At 42.9% G+C, this 19,493-nt stretch overlaps 3 protein-coding genes across 3 annotated transcripts; 2 read left to right on the top strand and 1 right to left on the bottom strand.

The window, feature by feature from the left end:
• Positions 1-542: 542 nt before the first annotated feature.
• srrd (SRR1 domain containing) lies at positions 543-3,379 on the bottom strand. The gene is made up of 6 exons (XM_049578732.1): positions 3,116-3,379; positions 2,987-3,027; positions 2,692-2,900; positions 2,515-2,613; positions 2,196-2,347; positions 543-2,102 (listed from the first exon to the last, which is right to left on the bottom strand). The coding sequence occupies exons 1-6, from the start codon at positions 3,262-3,264 to the stop codon at positions 1,862-1,864; spliced, it is 891 nt and encodes a 296-aa protein (XP_049434689.1). The 5' UTR covers positions 3,265-3,379; the 3' UTR covers positions 543-1,861.
• Positions 3,380-3,985: 606 nt separating this feature from the next.
• Positions 3,986-9,326, top strand: tfip11 (tuftelin interacting protein 11). The gene is made up of 15 exons (XM_049579495.1): positions 3,986-4,138; positions 4,675-4,882; positions 5,165-5,336; positions 5,424-5,580; positions 5,696-5,823; positions 5,951-6,112; positions 6,320-6,511; positions 6,648-6,827; positions 6,955-7,089; positions 7,190-7,293; positions 7,433-7,601; positions 7,737-7,980; positions 8,108-8,250; positions 8,380-8,545; positions 8,683-9,326. Exons 2-15 carry the CDS (start codon positions 4,677-4,679, stop codon positions 9,027-9,029), a joined length of 2,505 nt encoding a protein of 834 aa, XP_049435452.1. The 5' UTR covers positions 3,986-4,138; positions 4,675-4,676; the 3' UTR covers positions 9,030-9,326.
• Positions 9,327-9,687: 361 nt separating this feature from the next.
• Positions 9,688-19,488, top strand: thoc5 (THO complex 5). Its single transcript, XM_049579219.1, has 20 exons — positions 9,688-9,827; positions 10,082-10,186; positions 10,768-10,911; positions 11,144-11,257; positions 11,654-11,751; positions 12,286-12,432; positions 12,518-12,632; positions 13,630-13,762; positions 13,861-13,938; positions 14,092-14,135; positions 15,340-15,439; positions 16,190-16,298; positions 17,049-17,150; positions 17,253-17,349; positions 17,440-17,551; positions 17,641-17,744; positions 17,842-17,929; positions 18,036-18,151; positions 19,003-19,193; positions 19,290-19,488. The coding sequence occupies exons 2-20, from the start codon at positions 10,088-10,090 to the stop codon at positions 19,351-19,353; spliced, it is 2,055 nt and encodes a 684-aa protein (XP_049435176.1). The 5' UTR covers positions 9,688-9,827; positions 10,082-10,087; the 3' UTR covers positions 19,354-19,488.
• The last annotated feature ends 5 nt before the right edge of the window (positions 19,489-19,493 follow it).

Here is a 19,493-nt window from a genome sequence, read left to right as displayed (position 1 = left end):
ATATACATACATAGTATATGCATGTGAACGTGGTGTGTGAAGGTATGATTCTGTTAAACCACCTGCGAGACAAACAACTGATAGGCCCAGAACACCACAGCTGTAAAAAGACTACACCTGTGTTCTTTCCTCCATTTACATTTTATATACACTACTACCACTTTACAAAACATACCACAGTGTTTTCATACCTCCACACTGGTGACAGCCATAGCTGGAGGTACTGTGTTTTTGGGTTGTCTGTCCCATTCTCGTAAACACGTTTCAAGATTGCCCTGAGGGAATTTCTTTTAACTTGGTGCAAACATTTCCTTGGATTCAAGTATGAACTGATTCGATTTCAGTTGTCAAAGGTCGAAGGTCAAGTCTGTCTAATTCTCGTAAACCCAATATCTCAAGAACACCTTGAGGGAATTCCTTCAGACTTGGCTTATTATGACAAAAATTTTACACAGATGTTATCTATTAGGATAAAAAGATTAGGTGATGGCCTTGTATATCCAAAAGGTCAACTTTACTTTGACAATAAAATGGTCTGCAAACACACTTTAATATCCATTATTATAACTCAGGAACAAAAGGGGAGACATTTGGTCAGATGCTAAATTGGTGACACTACTCTTGACACTGTGCTGATTGCATAGATCTTCTAAGCTGCCAGGGGCAAGATGTGTGTGAATAATCCATGTTTTGGATTTCTGTCTTTGCAGCAACATCCACATTTTAAGCACTGTAAACTGTCATGGCTACACACGAGTCTGGACAGACATAGATGTAAGCTGCAACTTGACTGGTGTGCGGAAGCATACAACTGCAATGTGGTAATACTAGTTTGTTTTTATCTTCCAGACAGCAGCTGATATAGTTCATGGTAAAAAGTTAATCTGTAGCAATCAGTCTGCACAGCCACGTAACTTGCTTAAGAAACAACTTTTTTCCCCACATAAAAGCTACATTATTACAGCAGGGTTTTTTTCCCGAAAAAGGAACACATCATTTCAAAAACAGGTAAGTTCCCACAATGAAAAAGTGTTGGGTATTCAGAAAGGCTCATGCTAAGCAAAAGGGAGCCACACCAAGCCGCACCCAAAATCACTGAAGGGTGTGGTCAGAAATGTGCTTTGATTTACCTGTAACCGTACCCAACAGTGATGTCATGTTGTCCTGGAGTAAACCTAAACATCCCTGCAGCAAGGTGAGAAATAAACCACAAGATCAGCAAAAACACAAAAGAAGGTCATCATGTGGTGTTAGGAACTGGTCCAGGTTGCTAAACAGACCAGTACCCCCATTACTTTTTTTCACAAACCCTTCAAAATGCCATATTTGTAAAGAAAACTTAGGGAGCCTGTGTCAGTATCAGAGCTAATAACTAATAAAATGTTGCTTAAAGATGCAACTAACATCTTTAGTGTGAAATTCAGATGTTCCTGTCTTCACATGAGAAAGTGGAAGTGGAACCACACTCTGGAAATAGCAGCAAATAAAACACTGATACTCAGAAAGTTGAGGAGAGCTATACTGGGAATATGCTAAGGTCATTAAATTCTGTGTACTAAGGAAAATGATAGAGGTGTTCACCCAAAACAGGTGCAACAAAACTCACAGAGTCACAAAGATGTCAACCAAGTGGGTCATTGCACTCCCATACGGTCCAGAGAAGACGTCTAAGCTGCCAAACATTTGTGTGGATATCCATTATTAAAAATGTTTCATTATCTGCTGCTGTTTCAACATGTATGACTAGTTTGATATGACAATGTTGCAAGATTCAGTTCTCAGTTTAAAGCATGATTCATTTATTAAAAAACTGCCTATAAAAAAACCATACAGCATGTCCATTTCTTGTTGATCTCCTGCCTCAGCTCCGTGTTTCCCTCAGAATAATCTCCAAATCAGGGCAGTGTTGGTACTGTGGTTCAGGTGGCTCTGCCCAAATGGACTGTGGGAGTCTGTTAAGGCTGCTGGTTGGAAAGGTGATAACTGCTGTGTCACTGAAGACATCAATCAGACGGGACGGACACGGCAGCTGTCTCTCCTCACACGCAGGCACAGCCTGAGCGATGTAGCCGTAGTCCCGCTGGAACTCTCTCTCGATTGTTCTGTTGGGACGACAGACAGCAGACAGGAAACGTCACCTCACCTCTCCTCCAATGTCTTTAACATCACCTCACTCATTCATGTCCTGTACTAACCTGTCCCTTATGCCATTAAAGCTGTTTCCAATGATTATCATCTGAGGTAGACATTGTGTACTCCAGTTCTTCCATAGGAGGTTGTTGTACAGGGCCTTCCCACAATGCATCAGGTAAAAGAGTGTGGGCTTAGTCACCAGACGCTTCCCCTCCTGCACAATACAGTGAGAGAGAATGCTGTTGTTTATGCGATGGCTTTCTACTCTCCTAGGAAGTCAGTAAGCATTAAAATCAGCTTGCAGCGACCTTGAGATAGGTCGTCTTATTTGATTTTTCACTCGTCTGACTGGATAAAAAACACGAGTGGCCATCAACTGACCTCATTTTCTGTGAGTACGTTCAGACCCAGCTCTCTCAAGACATCCCTCTCTCCAGAGGAGAATGCCGGGTCGTAAACAGAGCAGTCCTCCAGTGAGATCTAAAGAGAAAGGATCAGCAATGAACATTGTTTCAATTAGACTGTTTGTGTTCTCATTGGATAAACACATCCTCTTACCTGTCCTGCATCCAGCAGCAGCAGCAACATTGCAAGCTGGTAACGAGCAGAGACACAGGAGGAGAAGGAGCCAAGGCCATAACACACACACACCAGCTGCTGACACAGTCTGCCATCTCTGCTGCTCCCCAGCTGGTCAGTGGGGTCCTCTGTGGTTTGGTTCTCTGGAGCTTTTGAGAAGGATGCTGATCCTGCCACCAGCAGCTGATCTGCAAACAAGAGTCCTGAAAGCGTCACTAAGCTGCACAGATAAACAAAATATTTTGTGCTGACTCAACTTGTCAAGCTTACTCACTTTTCCACTCTTGCCAAAACTCCTCGCATCTTAGCTCAGACCTACAGAGAGGAGGATACACACAGTTACTGGACCCCACCTAAACATGAATCATATTCCATGAGTCTGTTGCATAACTTGATTTCTTACACTGTGTCTCTTATTCGTTTAATAGTTTTCGCGATGTCCAGCTGATCCTGGCAGCATGTTGAATTCAAAGGCACTTGAGGAGATTTTGATTTCCGCGCTGCGCCTTTTCGTCGCCGGGCAACCTGCCACTCCTCCCCGGTGTCAGACATGTACGCTAAATTACCGGTGCCCCACGTTCACATACACGGACATGGGATACAAACATTTACTGCATTGTAAGTTAAGTACTGGCTGGAGTCGGTCACTCAGCGGTGTGAAGCAAATGGGAATATTTTGGGTGTAACACACACATTTCTCCTTCCGGTGTAAAGGCAAATTTTGTATTCCGCCCTTGGCGGTGCGCCGTCGTGTTTGTCAAAATACCGGTGATTCGTGGATAATAAACAGGCAATAGATGAGTAATTTAAACTCAGCGTAGTGGTGAAGGAAACTAAGGTGTGTCACACGCTGGAAAATGGTTCACTGTTTCAAATCGTGTCATACAAATAAATAAATAAATAAATAAATAAATGGTGACACCTGTTGGCCAAACCGATGGGAGATATGACATGTATGACATGGCCTAAATGTTAGATCATGTTAAAATTACATGGTTTAAACGTTTAAACAGTGAGAATAGCAGAGGTTTCTTCTGCTATCATCTTGAAAGAAATCAGTGGACATATGTAATTTGAGAAAAGTTAACAAGCCTGTCAAACGCTACTATTATGCGCCGAAATGTTTTTTAAGTATTGTTTTCCACCTAAACTGCCATGAATGACTAAAGCCAACAGAGGGAGATATCTTCTAAATTACTATTGTTTTTTTCTTGTAGAATTGAGATATTTCTAACGTGAACAAGTGCATCATTTCGGGGTACAGAGTTTGAAGCAACACCTGCAGTTTCCGGCGCCAACCGGAAGTACTTGTATTTTCGTGTGTGAAACGAATAAAATAGCCGATTTTAGTTGTATTAACTTTAGTATAATTACTGCCTCTATGGTATACAAAATTACCGTCTAGGGGGAATAACAATCGTTTCAGGTAAGTCATAGAAGACTGTTTTTTTTATTATGTCGCAGCACGCATTTTTTGGGCTTAAAGCGAACAATTTACATTCGCTAACGTTAGCATTTGCTAGTAAATGTTAGCTTGTCTTCACGTTGTGTTCTCCTCACAGGGGCTAGATATATGTAGAGCCATGTAACGTTAGTTATTCAGAAATGCTAATCAAGAGTAATGGTGCTACATAACTAGCTAGCTATTTGAGATAATGCAGCTATAATTTCCTTTGAGCTGACATGCTACTGTTAGCCTAACCGAATTGCTGTTGATCCCATACCAGGACAGTAGTAACTACAAAATCGTAACTACATAGAATTCAACATAAACAAAACGCACTGGATTAACTCCAAGCTTACTTACTAGTTTCCTCGCGAGCTTTCAGCCATCTCTCGTAGCTTTCATTTGCAGACAGATTTTTCTCGGTGGTTATGTAGATGGTTCTTCTGTGTAGTTTATAATGTGATGTTTTTCCACTACTAAAACCATCTTGGTAATTTGTTTATTGTGCCAAACAGCCATGTCCATGTCCCATCTGTATGGGAAGAGAGATGAGGAGGAGGAAGGCGTGGAGATAGAGAGCTTTGAGGTGACAGAGTGGGACCTGGCCAATGAGTTCAACCCAGACCGCCGCAGGCACAGGCAGACCAAGGAACAGGCCACCTATGGCATCTGGGCCGACAGGGACTCAGACGAGGATGAGAGGCCCAGCTTTGGAGGCAAGAAGTAAGACATGGGTTTGTTTTTGTTGATGCCCCAGTGCCCCTGTTGTGCAGAAGTCTGGTTCCATGTCGATATGTGTTTTCCCTCCCCATAACCTGCACCCAGCTATATCCCTTATCCGAGTCACTCATCTTCTCTATGTATAACCCCATTCAGAGGGAGAGGACCTTGACACAAGACCCAATCATTAGTCACCCCAAGAGGAATAGTCCAGAGAAATGCTGCTTTTTTTTTTTCTCTCTCCAGTCGTTTAGAAAATTAATAAATTTGTTGTGTTTTATCCAGGTCTAAAGATTACACTGTTCCAGTGAGCTTTGTGAGTGGTGGTCTTCGTAAGTCTGCAGCTGAGGAAAAACAGCACCAACAAAAAGAGGAAGGAGGCTCTGATGACTCTGAAGATGATGGTCCTTTAGCACCTCCCCCTCCTCGTGGCATTGCACCCAAAAAACTCCAGATGGTAAGTTTTGTTGTGCGTATCTTATTTACTCATTGCATTGTATTCCGTGACAGTGCTCTGTCAAAGTCTTTTTTTTTCTATTCCTAGGGTAACTTCCGGGGGAACCAGTCACAGAGGTTTGCAGGTGGCATACAGTCTGGTAAAGGCATCGGTAGCTGGGAGAAGCACACAAAGGGAATTGGCCAGAAACTTCTGCAGAAAATGGGTTATCAACCTGGCAAAGGCCTGGGCAAGAATGCTCAAGGTGGGTAGGCCTGAGGAGGCTATGTTATTTAGATATTAAATAATACTGTATGTTTTTCAAGAGCAATAAAGTAGAGTCTGTATACTCTTGACTTTGCACCCTCTTATTGCTGCAGGTATTATTAATCCCATTGAGGCAAAGGTTCGTAAAGGCAAGGGAGCAGTGGGTGCTTATGGCAATGAGCGAACCCAGCAGAGTCTTCAGGATTTCCCCGTGGTCGACTCAGAGGAGGAGGAGGAAAAGGTAGAATATTGCCTCTTTTTCCAGCCACACCCACTCTTAGACTGTATTGCTAGAGTGTACAGCAGAAGTGATACTGTAGAGTCAGTCAACATTATTTTGACATTATTCTCAATATCTTTCTGTGTAGGAGTTTCAGAAGGAGCTAGGCCAGTGGCGTAAGGATCCTGCAGGTTCTGTAGGGAAGAAGAAGCCCAAGTATTCCTACAGAACTGTGGACGAGCTAAAGGCTAAAGGCAAGGTGGCAGGGCGCAGCACAGCAGCATCTGCTGGAGAGTTGGCACAGGTGAAGGTATGTTTGAAAAGACTGACTGTAATACTTCTTTGTGTCTGTCTCATAGGAATGTTATCCAGGCACTGCTGAATTAGGCTAATGTTATAATAGGCATCAGGAACTGAGGTTAATTGTACACTCAGTACAAGCTCTTGTGGATGACAAGTGGTCTGCTGCCTTTCTGTGTCTGAATCTCATTTACGTCGCATCTGTTCCAATCTCTAGGTAATAGATATGACTGGACGAGAACAAAAGGTATATTACAGCTATAGCCAGATGTCCAACAAGCACAGTGTTCCAGATGAATGTCCGCCAAGCTTGTCCACACAGGATCAGAAGGCATCAGGCTTTGCTCTCCCTGAACTTGAACATAATCTGCAGCTACTGATAGACCTCACAGAACAGGACATATTACAGGTATGAGGAAACCAAAGTTATCTGCCAAATATCTACAGCTACGAGTTTCTGCAACTTTCCTCTTTTCCACTCAGCTAATTCTGCTTCAGCCTCATACTGACACACTTTTTTCTTTCTTATTTCCCACCTCCTGTAGTCCGCCAGACGTCTGCAGCATGAGAAAGATGTAGTTGTGTCCCTGAGCCACGAGTCACGAGCACTGCAGAGCAGACTGGATGCGGAGCAAGATGCCATCTCCAGAATGGAGGCTGTTCTGGCATTGGTGGAGCGTTTTCCCTCTGGGGAGATGGCCCCTGGGGAGGGGCCCACCCTGCAGGTGCATATACAGTGAACACACACAGACTAACAGCCACAGTTATGAGGCTGTTTCAGTTTATTTGTCCTTGCTGTGTTACCACACACATATAGGTCAGTGTTTTTGTGCCTTTTCTCCCTTTCTTCAGGAGTGTGCCCGGATCTTTGAGACTTTACAAACAGACTATTATGAAGAATACAAGACAATGGGATTGGCAGACCTGGCTGTAGCTGTTGTCCAGCCATTACTCAAAGAAAAACTTCGGTCTTGGGACCCTCTGAAGGTATGCTCATGCAATCATCTTCTTTTGAGGTCACTACATACTTTAATCAGTAGTAATTAATAAAGATACCAATTCACACACTGTTTTCTGATTATTTCAGGATAGCTCTTATTGTCTGGAAGACATCGGTCAGTGGAGAGCAATCCTTGAATCCAGAGACCTCCATACCAGTGCCCCAGATTCAAACATGGACCCTTACCACAGGTCATTTTAAACACACAAACATATATTAAGCTGTGCTCAACTATTTACATTAATGGATTCTGCAGGATAGGAGTTAAAGTCTGTTTTTGACTACACAGTATATGTTTCTGAAATGCTTGTCCTGTCTGTGTTTGTCCAGACTGTTGTGGGAAGTGTGGATCCCAGTGATGCGACCCTGTGTGTCAAGCTGGCAGCCTCGTATAGTAGTGCCGATGGTGGACTGTGTGGAAGTGTGGGCTCCTCTTCTCCCGATATGGATCCTGGAACACCTGATGGAGCAGCTGATCTTACCTCGGCTACAGCGAGAGGCAAGACACACACACACTATCTCTAGTTAACGACATTCTTGCTCAGATGTAGAGAGACTCCCATGGTTTTGATTATTTCATTATAATTGCCTTCAACATAACAAGCTGATTTTTTTCCCTCTCCTGCTTTGATAGGTAGATAACTGGAACCCTTTAACTGACACAGTGCCCATCCACTCCTGGATCCATCCGTGGCTGCCTCTGCTTCAATCACGTCTAGAGCCTCTCTACCCACCTATCCGGAGCAAACTATCCAGTGCCTTGCAGCGATGGCATCCAAGTGACGCCTCGGCCCGTCTCATCCTACAGCCATGGAAAGATGTTTTCACACCAGGTGCATGGGAAGCCTTCATGGTGAAAAACATCATCCCTAAACTAGGTATGTCTTCACCAGTGGCAGCCTTAAGCAGGTTACCAGTGAGGACAATGTATTTCTCTACAGTCTTATCCCTGTCCCTCTTATTCCCACTGGTTTATCTTCTTCATGTGTCTGTGCCCCTCCACAGCTCTGTGTCTGGAAGAGCTGGTTATCAACCCTCACCAGCAGCAGATGGATCCATTTAACTGGGTGATGGATTGGGAGGGCATGTTGTCCCCCTCCAGCCTGGTGTCCCTGCTGGACAAAAACTTCTTTACGAAGTGGTTGCAGGTCAGTAAATTAACTTAAGCAGAACAGAAAGTTATTAAGATGCACTTAGTTGCAATGAATTATTGAATTTTGTTAAATGTTTAATTCTTTGGGACTTAATTATGTCTGTCTTTGTTTTGGTGATTAAAGGTCCTGTGTTCATGGCTGAGCAACAGTCCTAACTATGAGGAAATCACTAAATGGTACCTGGGCTGGAAGAGCATGTTTAGTGACGTCTTGTTGTCACAGCCGCTCATTAAAGAGAAATTTAATGAAGCTTTGGACATCATGAACCGTGCAGTGTCTTCAGGCATGGGTTAGTAGTACACACCTTTTCAGGAGATAAACAGATATGAAAACAATTACACATCAATCCTTTATGAAATTATGACAATTCAGCCCTTTTTTTCTTCTGCAACCGAGCTACAACACTCACTTTTTTCATATTCACAGGTGGATATATGCAACCTGGTGCAAGGGAGAACATTGCATATCTAACACAGACAGAGAGACGAAAAGACTTCCAGTATGAAGCGATGCAGGAGCGCAGAGATGCTGAGAGCGTGGCTCACAGGGGCATCAGTGCTGGTGTGCCGACTAACTTCAAAGATCTCATCCAGACCAAGGCAGAGGAGAACAACATTGTCTTCATGCCCTTAGTGGCCAAACGGCACGAGGGCAAACAGCTGTACACATTTGGGCGTATTGTCATTTACATAGACAGAGGGGTTGTGTTTGTGCAGGGAGAGAAGACTTGGGTCCCCACATCTTTGCAGAGTCTGATAGATATGGCCAAGTGAGGGTGGACGGACTGATTCCTTGGTCTGCTATGTGTAAAAGAGAATAAGTAGAACAAATGTTTGCCTTTTGTGTAACTGCTGATCTTTGTCATATGTGTCTTTGTACATTTTTAGTGTCACTAGAGCTGTGAATAAATCATTTTTGATTGTATGTGGCTGATTTTTTTTAATCATGTGAAATGTAAATAGGTACATATGTTCAAGTACTGCATTTATACAGTATAGTACATTGAGGCATATGCATGATGGTTGTTTTTCAGGAGATATTGAGTTGCAACATAGGAAGGACAATTTTCTACATCACTTATTTCTTGAAACTTTTAATTAAAATACTGCTTCCAAGGTAGTATCAGATTATTTTGACATGTTTTTTTACATGCACAAAAAAATCTCACATCATTGACGTTTACAGTATGAACATGACTTTAATTTTCAAAAGATGTCTCGACTGGTGCTGCTTCTTTTACTGTACCTTTATATACGTTCACCATTGGTGTTTAAATATTTTTTCTTTGTGTATGAGATAATTGAACAATGTAAGGATAAGAAATAAATTAATATTTTTAGAGTAGTTGTCTTTTAAATGACGGGCACTACTAGTATCTATATATCCTGTAGGTGGCAGTATAGCCGTTGGTTTCTCCTTTGGCTAGCCGATGTGAGTATTTTGGCACGTCAAGGCTTCCGTCCGTCTGCGGCGCTTTACGGGTAAACCCACGGTCTGGCTAAACAAAGTATCCTGTACGTGTGCATTTGCCCTCGATTTATTAATTTCAGCCGTATTTCTGCACCAAGGAGGTATGTGGCTATTTATGTATATCACATTAAACACACAATATATCGACGGTTTGATATCTGTGATTGAAAATCTGCCTTTATGAGCCGACAAGCTAACGGTTGTTAGCGAAAAAGCTAGTCAGCAACAGCCATTGCAAAGATACAGTGCTAGCATTAGCTAGCTTACTAATGCATAAATAGTAGTGGGAAAAGTTTTCACTGCTTATCTCTGTCTAATTGTATTTCTTCTATGTATTTCCAATATTCATATCCAGTTAACCATGTCGTCTGACGCCTTAAAGAAGCGAAAGTCGAAGGTTCTCCGTAGTGAAGGAGGAACCCCAGAGACGAAGCGAGGTCGCGGGGAGGGGGACCAGCAGGTAACTTTGGGACACCGCCGAGAGGAGTAGCAGGGTGCTTTGATAACAGCAAAAATACGCATCGACAAGATTTCACTGGGCAGTGTAATCCAGATAGAAAGTTCATAACAGTCAAGCTCGTTTGTGTTCAGATAAATAATAGACACTGAGATACTGAATACTTTGACCATCATAGCAAACTTAAGAGTTAAATTTTGCACATCTTTCATGGTGGTAAGTATCACAGAAAAGATATCACATGATTAAATCTGCTGCCTCATGTGATTGAAAAACAAAATCATTGTTGGTGCAAACACTAGCTTGGATGTACATGTCTGTTTAAGCACTATATTGTCACCAAGATAACCAGCTGCTAATGTAGCATAGTGAACATTTGAGTTCTCAATATTTAAGTTTGAGTCAAGTTCAGAGTCTTTAAATTTGGCACCTGTTTTATCACCTGTGTAAATCCCCGCTAGTGGTGTTGGGATGGATTCAGCACTGTGATTTCTTACAGCACCAAGAAGAGTGGGCTCAAGTTAGTACGTGACCAACAGTGGTGTGATTTATTATATTAATAATGTTGTTTTTTAATGTTCCAGGATGCGCGTGTGTATAGTGAGGAGATAGAGCTGGATGGCAGGGACCCTGAGCAGGACTTCCTGCAGTACAAAGAGTCATGTGAGAGTTTGGCCACACTCATGAGTGAGATCCAGGAGCTTAAAGCCAGTGGAGCCAAGGAGGGGGTAAGAATCAGACTTAAGATATACATCCAAACATACTCATTATATACTGATTCCATTGCCAGCTTTTGGTTCAGTAATAATTTAGTGACAGTACAGTCTTGTTAAACAAGCACTACATTCCCAAACAGCAAAAGTGTTTTACATACACTTCATTGTATACATGATCTCAGACAAAGCTGATTCTGTGTTTTCACCACAATAATAAAGTCTAACTAGTTGTGCCTGTCCTCAGTGTGCTGAGATCGAGCAGAGACGTATGCAATGCTGCATTCACTTCATGAATCTGAAAAAACTCAATCGTCTGGCTCATATGCGACTGAAGAAAGGCAGAGACCAGACACATGAGGTAATTCCCACACAACTCTCAAATGCTGTCCAATGTTCATGAGACATAAGAAATACCAGCTTGGGTTAAGTTCACTCGATTCCATTCATTTGCTGTAAAAGTGCTGCCTCAGCTCCCTTTTGTGCTGATCAGGAAAGGCAAGTCGAACACCAAGCACTTTGTTTCTACTTTTAACACCTAACTGCAGTAGCTGCCGCTGTCAGCAAAGAAAGCTTTACACCCTTAGGTTGGTTTTCTCTTAGAATTTATTGATTCAGTTTCAGATCCTGTGTATTGATCTTCATTCTTACTGAATCTTGGTTGTGATTTTCAGCATATTGTTTGGCATGTATGGTTTTCCAGGGTTACCTAGTTTGTGTTTGCAAACCAGCCTTAACCCCTGATTTTCCCCCTCAGGCAAAGCAGAGAGTGGATGTGCTGCACCTTCAGTTACAGAACCTGCTGTATGAAGTTATGCATCTTCAGAAGGAGATCAGCAAGTGTCTGGAGTTCAAGTTAGTACAAAATAATTTATATGTCAACTTAAACATCTTTTACTTTGAACACACTTGAGACTAAGCACAATGAAAATGAACAATCACTATAAACAAGAGAGCTTAACGGCAGACCTTGTTGATGTCTACATTTGTATGTGAATATACAAATTGCTTTCTAAAAAATATGCATCACATAAAGCCCTAGAAATAAAAATATGCCATTTCCCTCTGACAGATATAGATTTATATTTATAGTATGTACTCAAGAGGGAAAAAATAATTACTTATGTAAGAGATAGTCAAAATGTATAGCTAGATATATAACAAGTTGCTCAAGTGGAGTAAAACTTGTAAATATGACTTGTGACTTCCACTGTTGATAGTTCATGTCCATATTTTAAAGAACATATACTTTCACAGTAGTGATAATGATAATACAGTTTATTTACTTAGTAACTTTAACACATACACACACACACACACACACACACACACACACACACAGAAAACACAGCTCAAAATGCTGAGTAAATGTACCTTTCCCTGATCCAGGTCTAAGCACGAGGAGATAGACTTGGTGTCCGAAGAAGAGTTTTACCAGGGGGCACCACAGGATATTTCCAGACCTCAACTCACAAAAAATGATCCTCACCAACTCACGCTGGCACGGCTAGACTGGGAACTTGAACAGAGGAAGAGGTATATAAACTTGCACACAGCATAGTGCATTAGCAGCCTGCTGGGGAGCACAGAGCAGCTGTTAAAAGTTTGTGCTTGGATACAGGTTGGCAGAGAAATACAAGGAGTCACAGGCAACAAAGGAGAAGATCCAGAAGAGCATTGAGGTGAAGAAAGAGCATCTGACAAGCTTGCAGCCAGGACTCAATGCCATCATGCAGGTATAACAGCATTTTGGGTGCTATATTGTAAATGTTTTATGCTTTAAGGGACCTTTTTTATTGGCACTTCTAAGTTCAGGCCAAAAGTGCACCCCAACGCCTCCGAGTGGGTAGCAGCGACATCTTGCTGACAGCAGCCAACTGCTGACAACCCCTCTTCTCCCCCTCAAACAAGTATATGTTGCGAGACTCAACTCCAGTCTGTGCAGGAGACCAGAGAGAAAGATGTTTTTTTTCCAAAAGTCCCAGTGTGTTCAGCTGTTGGTGCTTTTGTAGCTTATAACTGAATAACTGAATATGTGGTATACAGTTTAGTTTCTCTCGTGTCCTGTTTGTACTTCCAGATATCTACTTTACTTTACCGTTTCATGTCTGCTTTGTGCCGTATAGGAGCCGTATTATACCCAATATTTCTGTATTTGGCTGCTAAAAACTGGTAAATAACAATATCTATGAACTTTTATTGTGAAGAATTTATAGGAAATGAAATGTGTTAATCACTTAAGAGCTGCAGACAACAGGCTGTTAATGCACCTCTCCAACAGGTAAACAACTTCTTTTACCTGCTGTGCTGTGTGGAAAAACACTGGCGGCAAAGTAACGAGAGACTTTTCAGACATGGACCAGCCCACTGCTTTTTTAACGTCGTCGACTCAAGACAAGCACAACATCAGTTAAAGACACCCCTTTGAGGGGATAGTCCTCTTGTATGGAGATGTAAATCTGCGCTGTGCTGTGCTGGGCTGACGCGCTGAGTCAAACCGAGTCAAGCCAAGCTAGCCCAATCTCTATATCTGTTCGGTTTTGTTTCGGTTGCATCAGCTTGGAGCATTGATTTTTGCAAAGTGTTTTGAAAATGTGTTGTTCATTTATTATTTATAATGTCGACTGCTTCGTTAAATTTCTTCACCTTTTTTCTTTATTGAGGTGAAGGTCTTACCACCATGTATGTATCCCCTGAATGACAATATGATTTCTGCTCTCTTTTCTTTCACAGGCCTCTCTCCCGGTCCAGGAGTACCTGTCCATGCCTTTTGAACAGACTCAGATACAGACAGAGGTTGCTCGCCACCTGCCGCCACCTCTCTACGTCCTATTTGTTCAAGCCAATGCCTATGGCCAGGCCTGTGGTGAGTAGTCATTTGAGAATATGCCACGTTAATGTTGAGTTTGTCTATATGGGAAAGAAGACCCAATTCTCAACTATCTATTTTTGTTTCCATGTCAGACAAGAACCTGAGTGTCTCAATCAGTGGTGATGTGGATGAAGCCAAGGCCCTGTCCAAACCTCCAGAAGATTCCCAGGGTACAAACGCTACTTTACATGCCTGCCATCACACAGACACTTAACTTTGTTGTGCAGTTCATCTAAATATTTCAAGATGTTATATTTCTGAGGAGTGCACAACCCCAAAAAAACAGAAAAACCATAAAAAATACATGTTCTGTTTTCATTCAGATGATGAGAGTGACTCAGATGCAGAGGAGGAGCAAGAGAAAACGGTGAGTCACACTAACACCCTCAGGTCACTGGGTTCAACGATTTCTTAATATACCTGTCTTTGCAACTGACACACAAAAGATCCCTGAGGCTCTAGCTGTCACACATTGTGGTCTGGCGGGTTGGGGAGCGGCAGCTATCGATCGCTTCCTGCATCCGGACAAGTGCCAGTTGGAGGGTTCTGGGAAATATTTATCAAGAATGGCTAGGTGACTGTAACCTGAGCCCACCTCGGGCTTGCACTCTCAGCACCAAACCTGTGCTTTCTGTCAGGATGTTTCTCTAGTGAAATAGATATCTATTTTCTTAAGTACTGTTTTGAGAATACATTTTTTTGTATTGTGTTGCAGCTTCTATCTGGCATATCTGCATATAAGGGGCAGTGCCCACCAAAGTGTTTTTTTCCTTAGGCCAGTGAATTGTTTTAATTCCTTGCAATGGGTGCGCTGTGTACTTACGTTATGCTACAAACGCCAGAAGCATGACGAGGCACTGAGTGTCTGTTTTGTGCTTAGAATTGCATTTTTTTTTCCCAAGTTCAGAGAGTTGAAAAACTCTTCTTTAACTTTGCATAAAATGCTGTGCAGTTTAATCACAGTGGAGGAGGTACAAATACCATGAAGACCAACTGTCACATCTTAGATGTACAAGTGCCAAACAACAACAGTAGAGGAGAAATGTGTTATATGCAGTACATATATTAATATCTGTTTCCTCTCGTGAACCCACATAACCAGGCGGGTTTGTCCTCTTTCCTTATATGCTTATGCTTCAGTCTTCCTTTTGTCCAGAGCAAGTATTCTACCTTGTGCCAGCATTTCTCCTTCCTAGGTTAATCCATATTATAGCAACCAGACACAACCAAAACGCCTCACCTAAAAAACAACAAAATTGCACCTTCAAAGTGTTGGGGAAAAAAACTCTTAGGTGGACATTGGGCCTAGCAGCTCACCTGAAACACCCCTTGCTTTTTTAATCTTTTATTACTTTGAACCTTCCTTTGAACTGCCGCTTCCACCTTTTATCTGTAACAGTATAGGGCTAAAATGCTACAAATGCTAAGTCATTTTCATGTTTCACCTGGAATCAGCTGGAATTTGAAGCAAATTGTTTTTCTAACTCATTTGATATGCCACAATGTCAAACATTCACTTTGTCTTGCTTTTGTTCTCTTCATCTCTTGTTTCCATCGCTGTTTATTGACAGAAGAGGAGAAGGCCAACTACAGGCGGCCAGCTGGATGAGAAAAGACGGGAGATGCTGAAAAGGCACCCTCTGTCACTCCTCTTAGACCTCAAGTGTAAAGGTAACTCATAATGCATCCTTATTGATTTCAAATTTTAGCATCTGCACCAAACAAGTCTGTGCATTTTGTGAATTTGTTTGTTTACAAGTCATCTGTAATGTATCAGTAGCTATTGTAGTAACTGTATACGTACCAGATAGTGACTGAAACAAAGTAAGCGTGACCCAGTCTGCTATGATGTCATGACACCATTTGACCCTCGTGTTCCCTCTGCTGGCAATAAAAGGAATAGTGACAGATTATAGGGAGATCTGCATTGCAGGCGTAACTTTACCTAAAGTGGGAAGGAGGGGGGGAGAGACGCTTGCAGCATCGTGGGTCTGCAGCACCTACAACAAGCTGTAAGCATATTTTCCCATCACCAGTCTTTTTCTAACCTCTGCTCGTATTTCTAGTGCCTTCCCTCTCCCCAGTTATCTTCACTGCTGCCAGCTGCAGCAGTCAGTTTACTGCAGCAAAAGCAAAAAGAGAGCAGCGTAGGTGTCAGTGAGTGAAAGAGTGTCACAGGGTTCACGGTGACTGCAGAGAGGGGACTGTGAAAGATGACCATCAGCATAGTATGTGTCCTGTGGGTGCTGCTAGCTGCCATCGTGACCACACCCTGTTATTGCTCTCTGATGCGCTGCAGTGTAATATAATCCCAGGGGGGCCTTCACTGGGAGGATTAATGAAAAGAGACGGGCAGAGAGAGAGTATTGAGCTAGTAATGGATTAGTTCATCACCATGTGTTATCTGTCTTCTCTCCACAGATGGCAGCATCCTTCATCTCTACTTCTATTACCTGATGAATCTCAACATCATGACAGTCAAGACCAAGGTCTCCACCTCCACAGACCTTAACACAGCCATCAGCGCAGGGTGTGTATGTGTGTGTGTGTAGATGTAGGCCCAGATCAGACAGAGCGTGTTTTGCAGGCTGCAAAACGTGAGCCGCACTGCCCTGCTTTTTTTTGTTGAAGCCTGCCCCAATCAGACAGAGTGCTTTTTGCAGCTGGCTGCATTTTATGTTAATTGTTGCTAGGCAACCACCAAATCACCTGTCTTTTGCTGTGATAAGTAAACTCAGATCTGTACCTTAAAATCTGCATTAAAAATGGGCAGGGGGAGGGCACATGGGAACTGGAGATCCATGTGGGTACTTGAGACCCTCAGACAGAGGAGAAATCACAGGGAGTGTCACCAGCTGGTCTAGGAGCTTTGCTTGCAAGTTGGTTTGTTCAAGGCTAATTTAAGGATGATACAAGGATGCGCCAAATTATGATTGGTAAAATTTTAGAAAGTACTACTTGGTACAACTTATTGTAAAGGCCACTATAAAAGGCCCACCTCTCAGTTTACCTGATTTGATAATGGGAAAAAAACCCACCAGTGACTTTGAGCGCTTTTCCACTCTGAGTTGAAGTTTTTCAACTCAGTGTATTCAGGGCACTCCTGCAAAAATGTAAGGTGCGTAGAGCAGAAAAGCAGCGAGCAAAATGCTTTACTCATTGAAAACAATTACAGAAGGCTGCCCCAGGCTGCTTAAACACACTGTCTAATCGGAGCCTTCAGCGTCCGTCTTCTTCTCTGTGTCACTCAAAACAAAGTCTAATAATGTCTTGTTTGCAGGGACCTGCTGAAGTCAGACACTCTCCTCAGCTGTCTCTACACCAGCGACCAGGGACGCGAAACCCCCAATCCAGCTAATCGCTACCAGTTTGATAAAGTCGGGTGAGGATGTCAAGCAATTTAATGAAATAAGAAGACGTAGAGCAAATCCCACTGCTGAATTTAATGAAATTCAGGCAGAATTAACCCATCATTTCTTTTTAGGATTTTTTCCTTTGCTGATTATGTGGACGAGCTGGGCCATCCCTACATGTGGGTGCAGAGTCTAGGAGGACTACATTTTCCCAAAGATTCTTCAGAGGTGCATGTTGAAATCAAGTGTTTTACTAGTTGAGCACAGTTTCTGTGTGTTACAGCCTCGTCATGTTAGTACATGCTTATATTTTTCCAGAGTGTACGTGTGGGCAGTTCTCTGAGTGCCAGCCACATGGAGAGCACCATGAAGCTGCTGAGGGGACGACTCCAGTCCCGCCTGGCTTTACACAAACAGTTTGCCTCTTTAGGTACATCATATGTTAACAACCACATGTTAAATACTCTGAAAGAGGAAATAAGACATTTTGACTGAGACTGTTTGCGCTCCTGTCCTCAGAGCACAGCATCATCCCTGTCTCCAGTGAGTGTCAGCACCTCTTCCCTGCCAAGATCATCTCCCGTTTAGCTCGCTGGACCACTATCAGTCACCAGGAGTACCTGGTATACACATATAATCACATATGTGCAGATATTTGAAATCATCTGTTTTAAAAAAATGCAACATATGTCTTACTGTGGTATTTTTCTTTCATGGTAGGATCTGCCATATACTCGTCATGTGACTGATGCTGGGCTGGCAAAGGAGACTGATCTGTACTTCATGGCTGTGGTGGAAAGGGGCACAGGTAAAATACGAGCCCTCATGACAGAATTTCCCGATGTTGGTTTTTTTTTTTTTTTTTTTTTTTGTCTTTCTTATAACCCACCTGCCTTAATCTCCTCCTTCCTCAGCTCGTCTCCAAGCCGCTGTGGTGCTGAGTCCCCGTTACCCAGAAATCTCTCCTCTCTTCTCCCTGTCCCTCAGCTGGAAGGGAGAGCGCAGTGGACGCACTGATGACAACCTTCGAGTATGAGCTTTTTTTCAATATTGATTTCTTATGTTCCATTAGCTCGTTTAAGGTCTAGATATTTAATGCTCCACGGCTTTGTTCACATTATAAGCAAATGTGGCCCAAGTCCAGTTTTTTTTTTTTTTTTTTTAATTTGGCTGATGTCACAGGGGTGTGGACACAGAACTCTGCTGAATTTTTCTTTTCAAAATGGATCTGATCTGATCACTGGCCATACGACCACCCTGAGCACAGTCATATCGGAAGTCTTGTGTGTTTTACCCATGCATCGTCACTGTGCATCGCAGATCACTCACCATACATGGTCGTAGTGATCTGTTGAAACTACAGAAGGCTGCTGCAGCCGTACCGCTGCTGCAATAGGCTGCTCCAGTCGCCAGCTGATAGAGCCCGACTGCATAACGCTTTGTGACAAGGATAGCTTGCCTGCATAAGTGCTGCTGTGACAGCATTGACATGAGGCACCGATGGAGATACTGTAACGAAGCCTCGGACATCCGCAAGTTTTGGAGGCGCTGTCCCTCTATGAAACCCTCCAGATTCTGGCCCCACCACTCCTGAATCTGCTCCCAGCCGCACCCACACCTCTCTCCTCACAGAGCTACCAGCAATAGCTGCTAATAGAACTATAGTGTTGTTGTCTGAAAGTCAACGTGTAACATTATTGGTTGCATGTGAGGCTTTTCAGGGCAGGGATCCTTTCACACTGATGTCAGATATGGGTCACTTTAAACATGAATGTGAACAGTCTAGACAGAAAAATCAGATCTGGGGGGGGGGTAGTGGAATTGAGCATTAGTCCCTGTAATGTGAGCGCAGCCTCACTGACTCATCTTTTCCCTTTTTAGGCCATGGAGAGCGAGGTTAATGTGTTCAAAAATGAGCTACAGGGGCCACGTCCAGGACACCAGCTCTTGACCAATCAGCTTTCCCGCCTGTGTGTCTGCCTGGATGTATATTTGGAGACTGAAGGACAAGATGACAGCGTGGAGGGACCACGAGAGTTTCCCAGAGAAAAGATGTGCCTGCGCACTGTCAGGTACACAGTCACAGGAAGTAAACAAAATATGGTCAAAGACAGTTTAGTATCTGAGTAAGTTCGCAGTATCTCTGACATCTCACCTCTCTTTCTCAGGGGTCCAAATCGTCTGAAGCCATTCAAGTACAACCACCCACAGGGCTTCTTCAGTCACCGCTAGATCTGTCCATGTGATTCTTCTTGCCGTACTTTACAACTCTCCCTTCAAGCTTGCCATCATGGCTCTTTGACACAGTATCCATTTTTTAAAAAGCCTTTTTACCTGAAAATAAAAGAACACCGTTATTTTCCTGAATGAGT

The sequence above is a fragment of the Epinephelus fuscoguttatus genome, linkage group LG6 (genome assembly GCF_011397635.1).
Source record: "Epinephelus fuscoguttatus linkage group LG6, E.fuscoguttatus.final_Chr_v1".
NCBI classification, from domain to species: Eukaryota; Metazoa; Chordata; class Actinopteri; order Perciformes; family Serranidae; genus Epinephelus; species Epinephelus fuscoguttatus.
Note: the sequence above shows the minus strand (reverse complement) of the source record. Positions and strands in the feature narration are given on the sequence as shown.

Excerpts from the sequence above, each read along its gene's own strand:
- thoc5 (XM_049579219.1), top strand. The coding sequence starts at position 10,088 with ATGTCGTCTGACGCCTTAAAGAAGCGAAAGTCGAAGGTTCTCCGTAGT. Across the intron at positions 17,552-17,640 it reads CAAACAGTTTGCCTCTTTAG|AGCACAGCATCATCCCTGTC; the intron begins GTACATCATATG and ends TCCTGTCCTCAG. Across the intron at positions 17,930-18,035 it reads TGTGGTGGAAAGGGGCACAG|CTCGTCTCCAAGCCGCTGTG; the intron begins GTAAAATACGAG and ends CTCCTTCCTCAG.
- srrd (XM_049578732.1), bottom strand. The coding sequence starts at position 3,264 with ATGTCTGACACCGGGGAGGAGTGGCAGGTTGCCCGGCGACGAAAAGGC. Across the intron at positions 3,028-3,115 it reads AAACGAATAAGAGACACAGT|GTCTGAGCTAAGATGCGAGG; the intron begins GTAAGAAATCAA and ends TCCTCTCTGTAG. Across the intron at positions 2,901-2,986 it reads GTTTTGGCAAGAGTGGAAAA|ATCAGCTGCTGGTGGCAGGA; the intron begins GTGAGTAAGCTT and ends TCTTGTTTGCAG.
- tfip11 (XM_049579495.1), top strand. The coding sequence starts at position 4,677 with ATGTCCATGTCCCATCTGTATGGGAAGAGAGATGAGGAGGAGGAAGGC. Across the intron at positions 6,828-6,954 it reads GGGAGGGGCCCACCCTGCAG|GAGTGTGCCCGGATCTTTGA; the intron begins GTGCATATACAG and ends CCCTTTCTTCAG. Across the intron at positions 7,602-7,736 it reads TACCTCGGCTACAGCGAGAG|GTAGATAACTGGAACCCTTT; the intron begins GCAAGACACACA and ends CTGCTTTGATAG.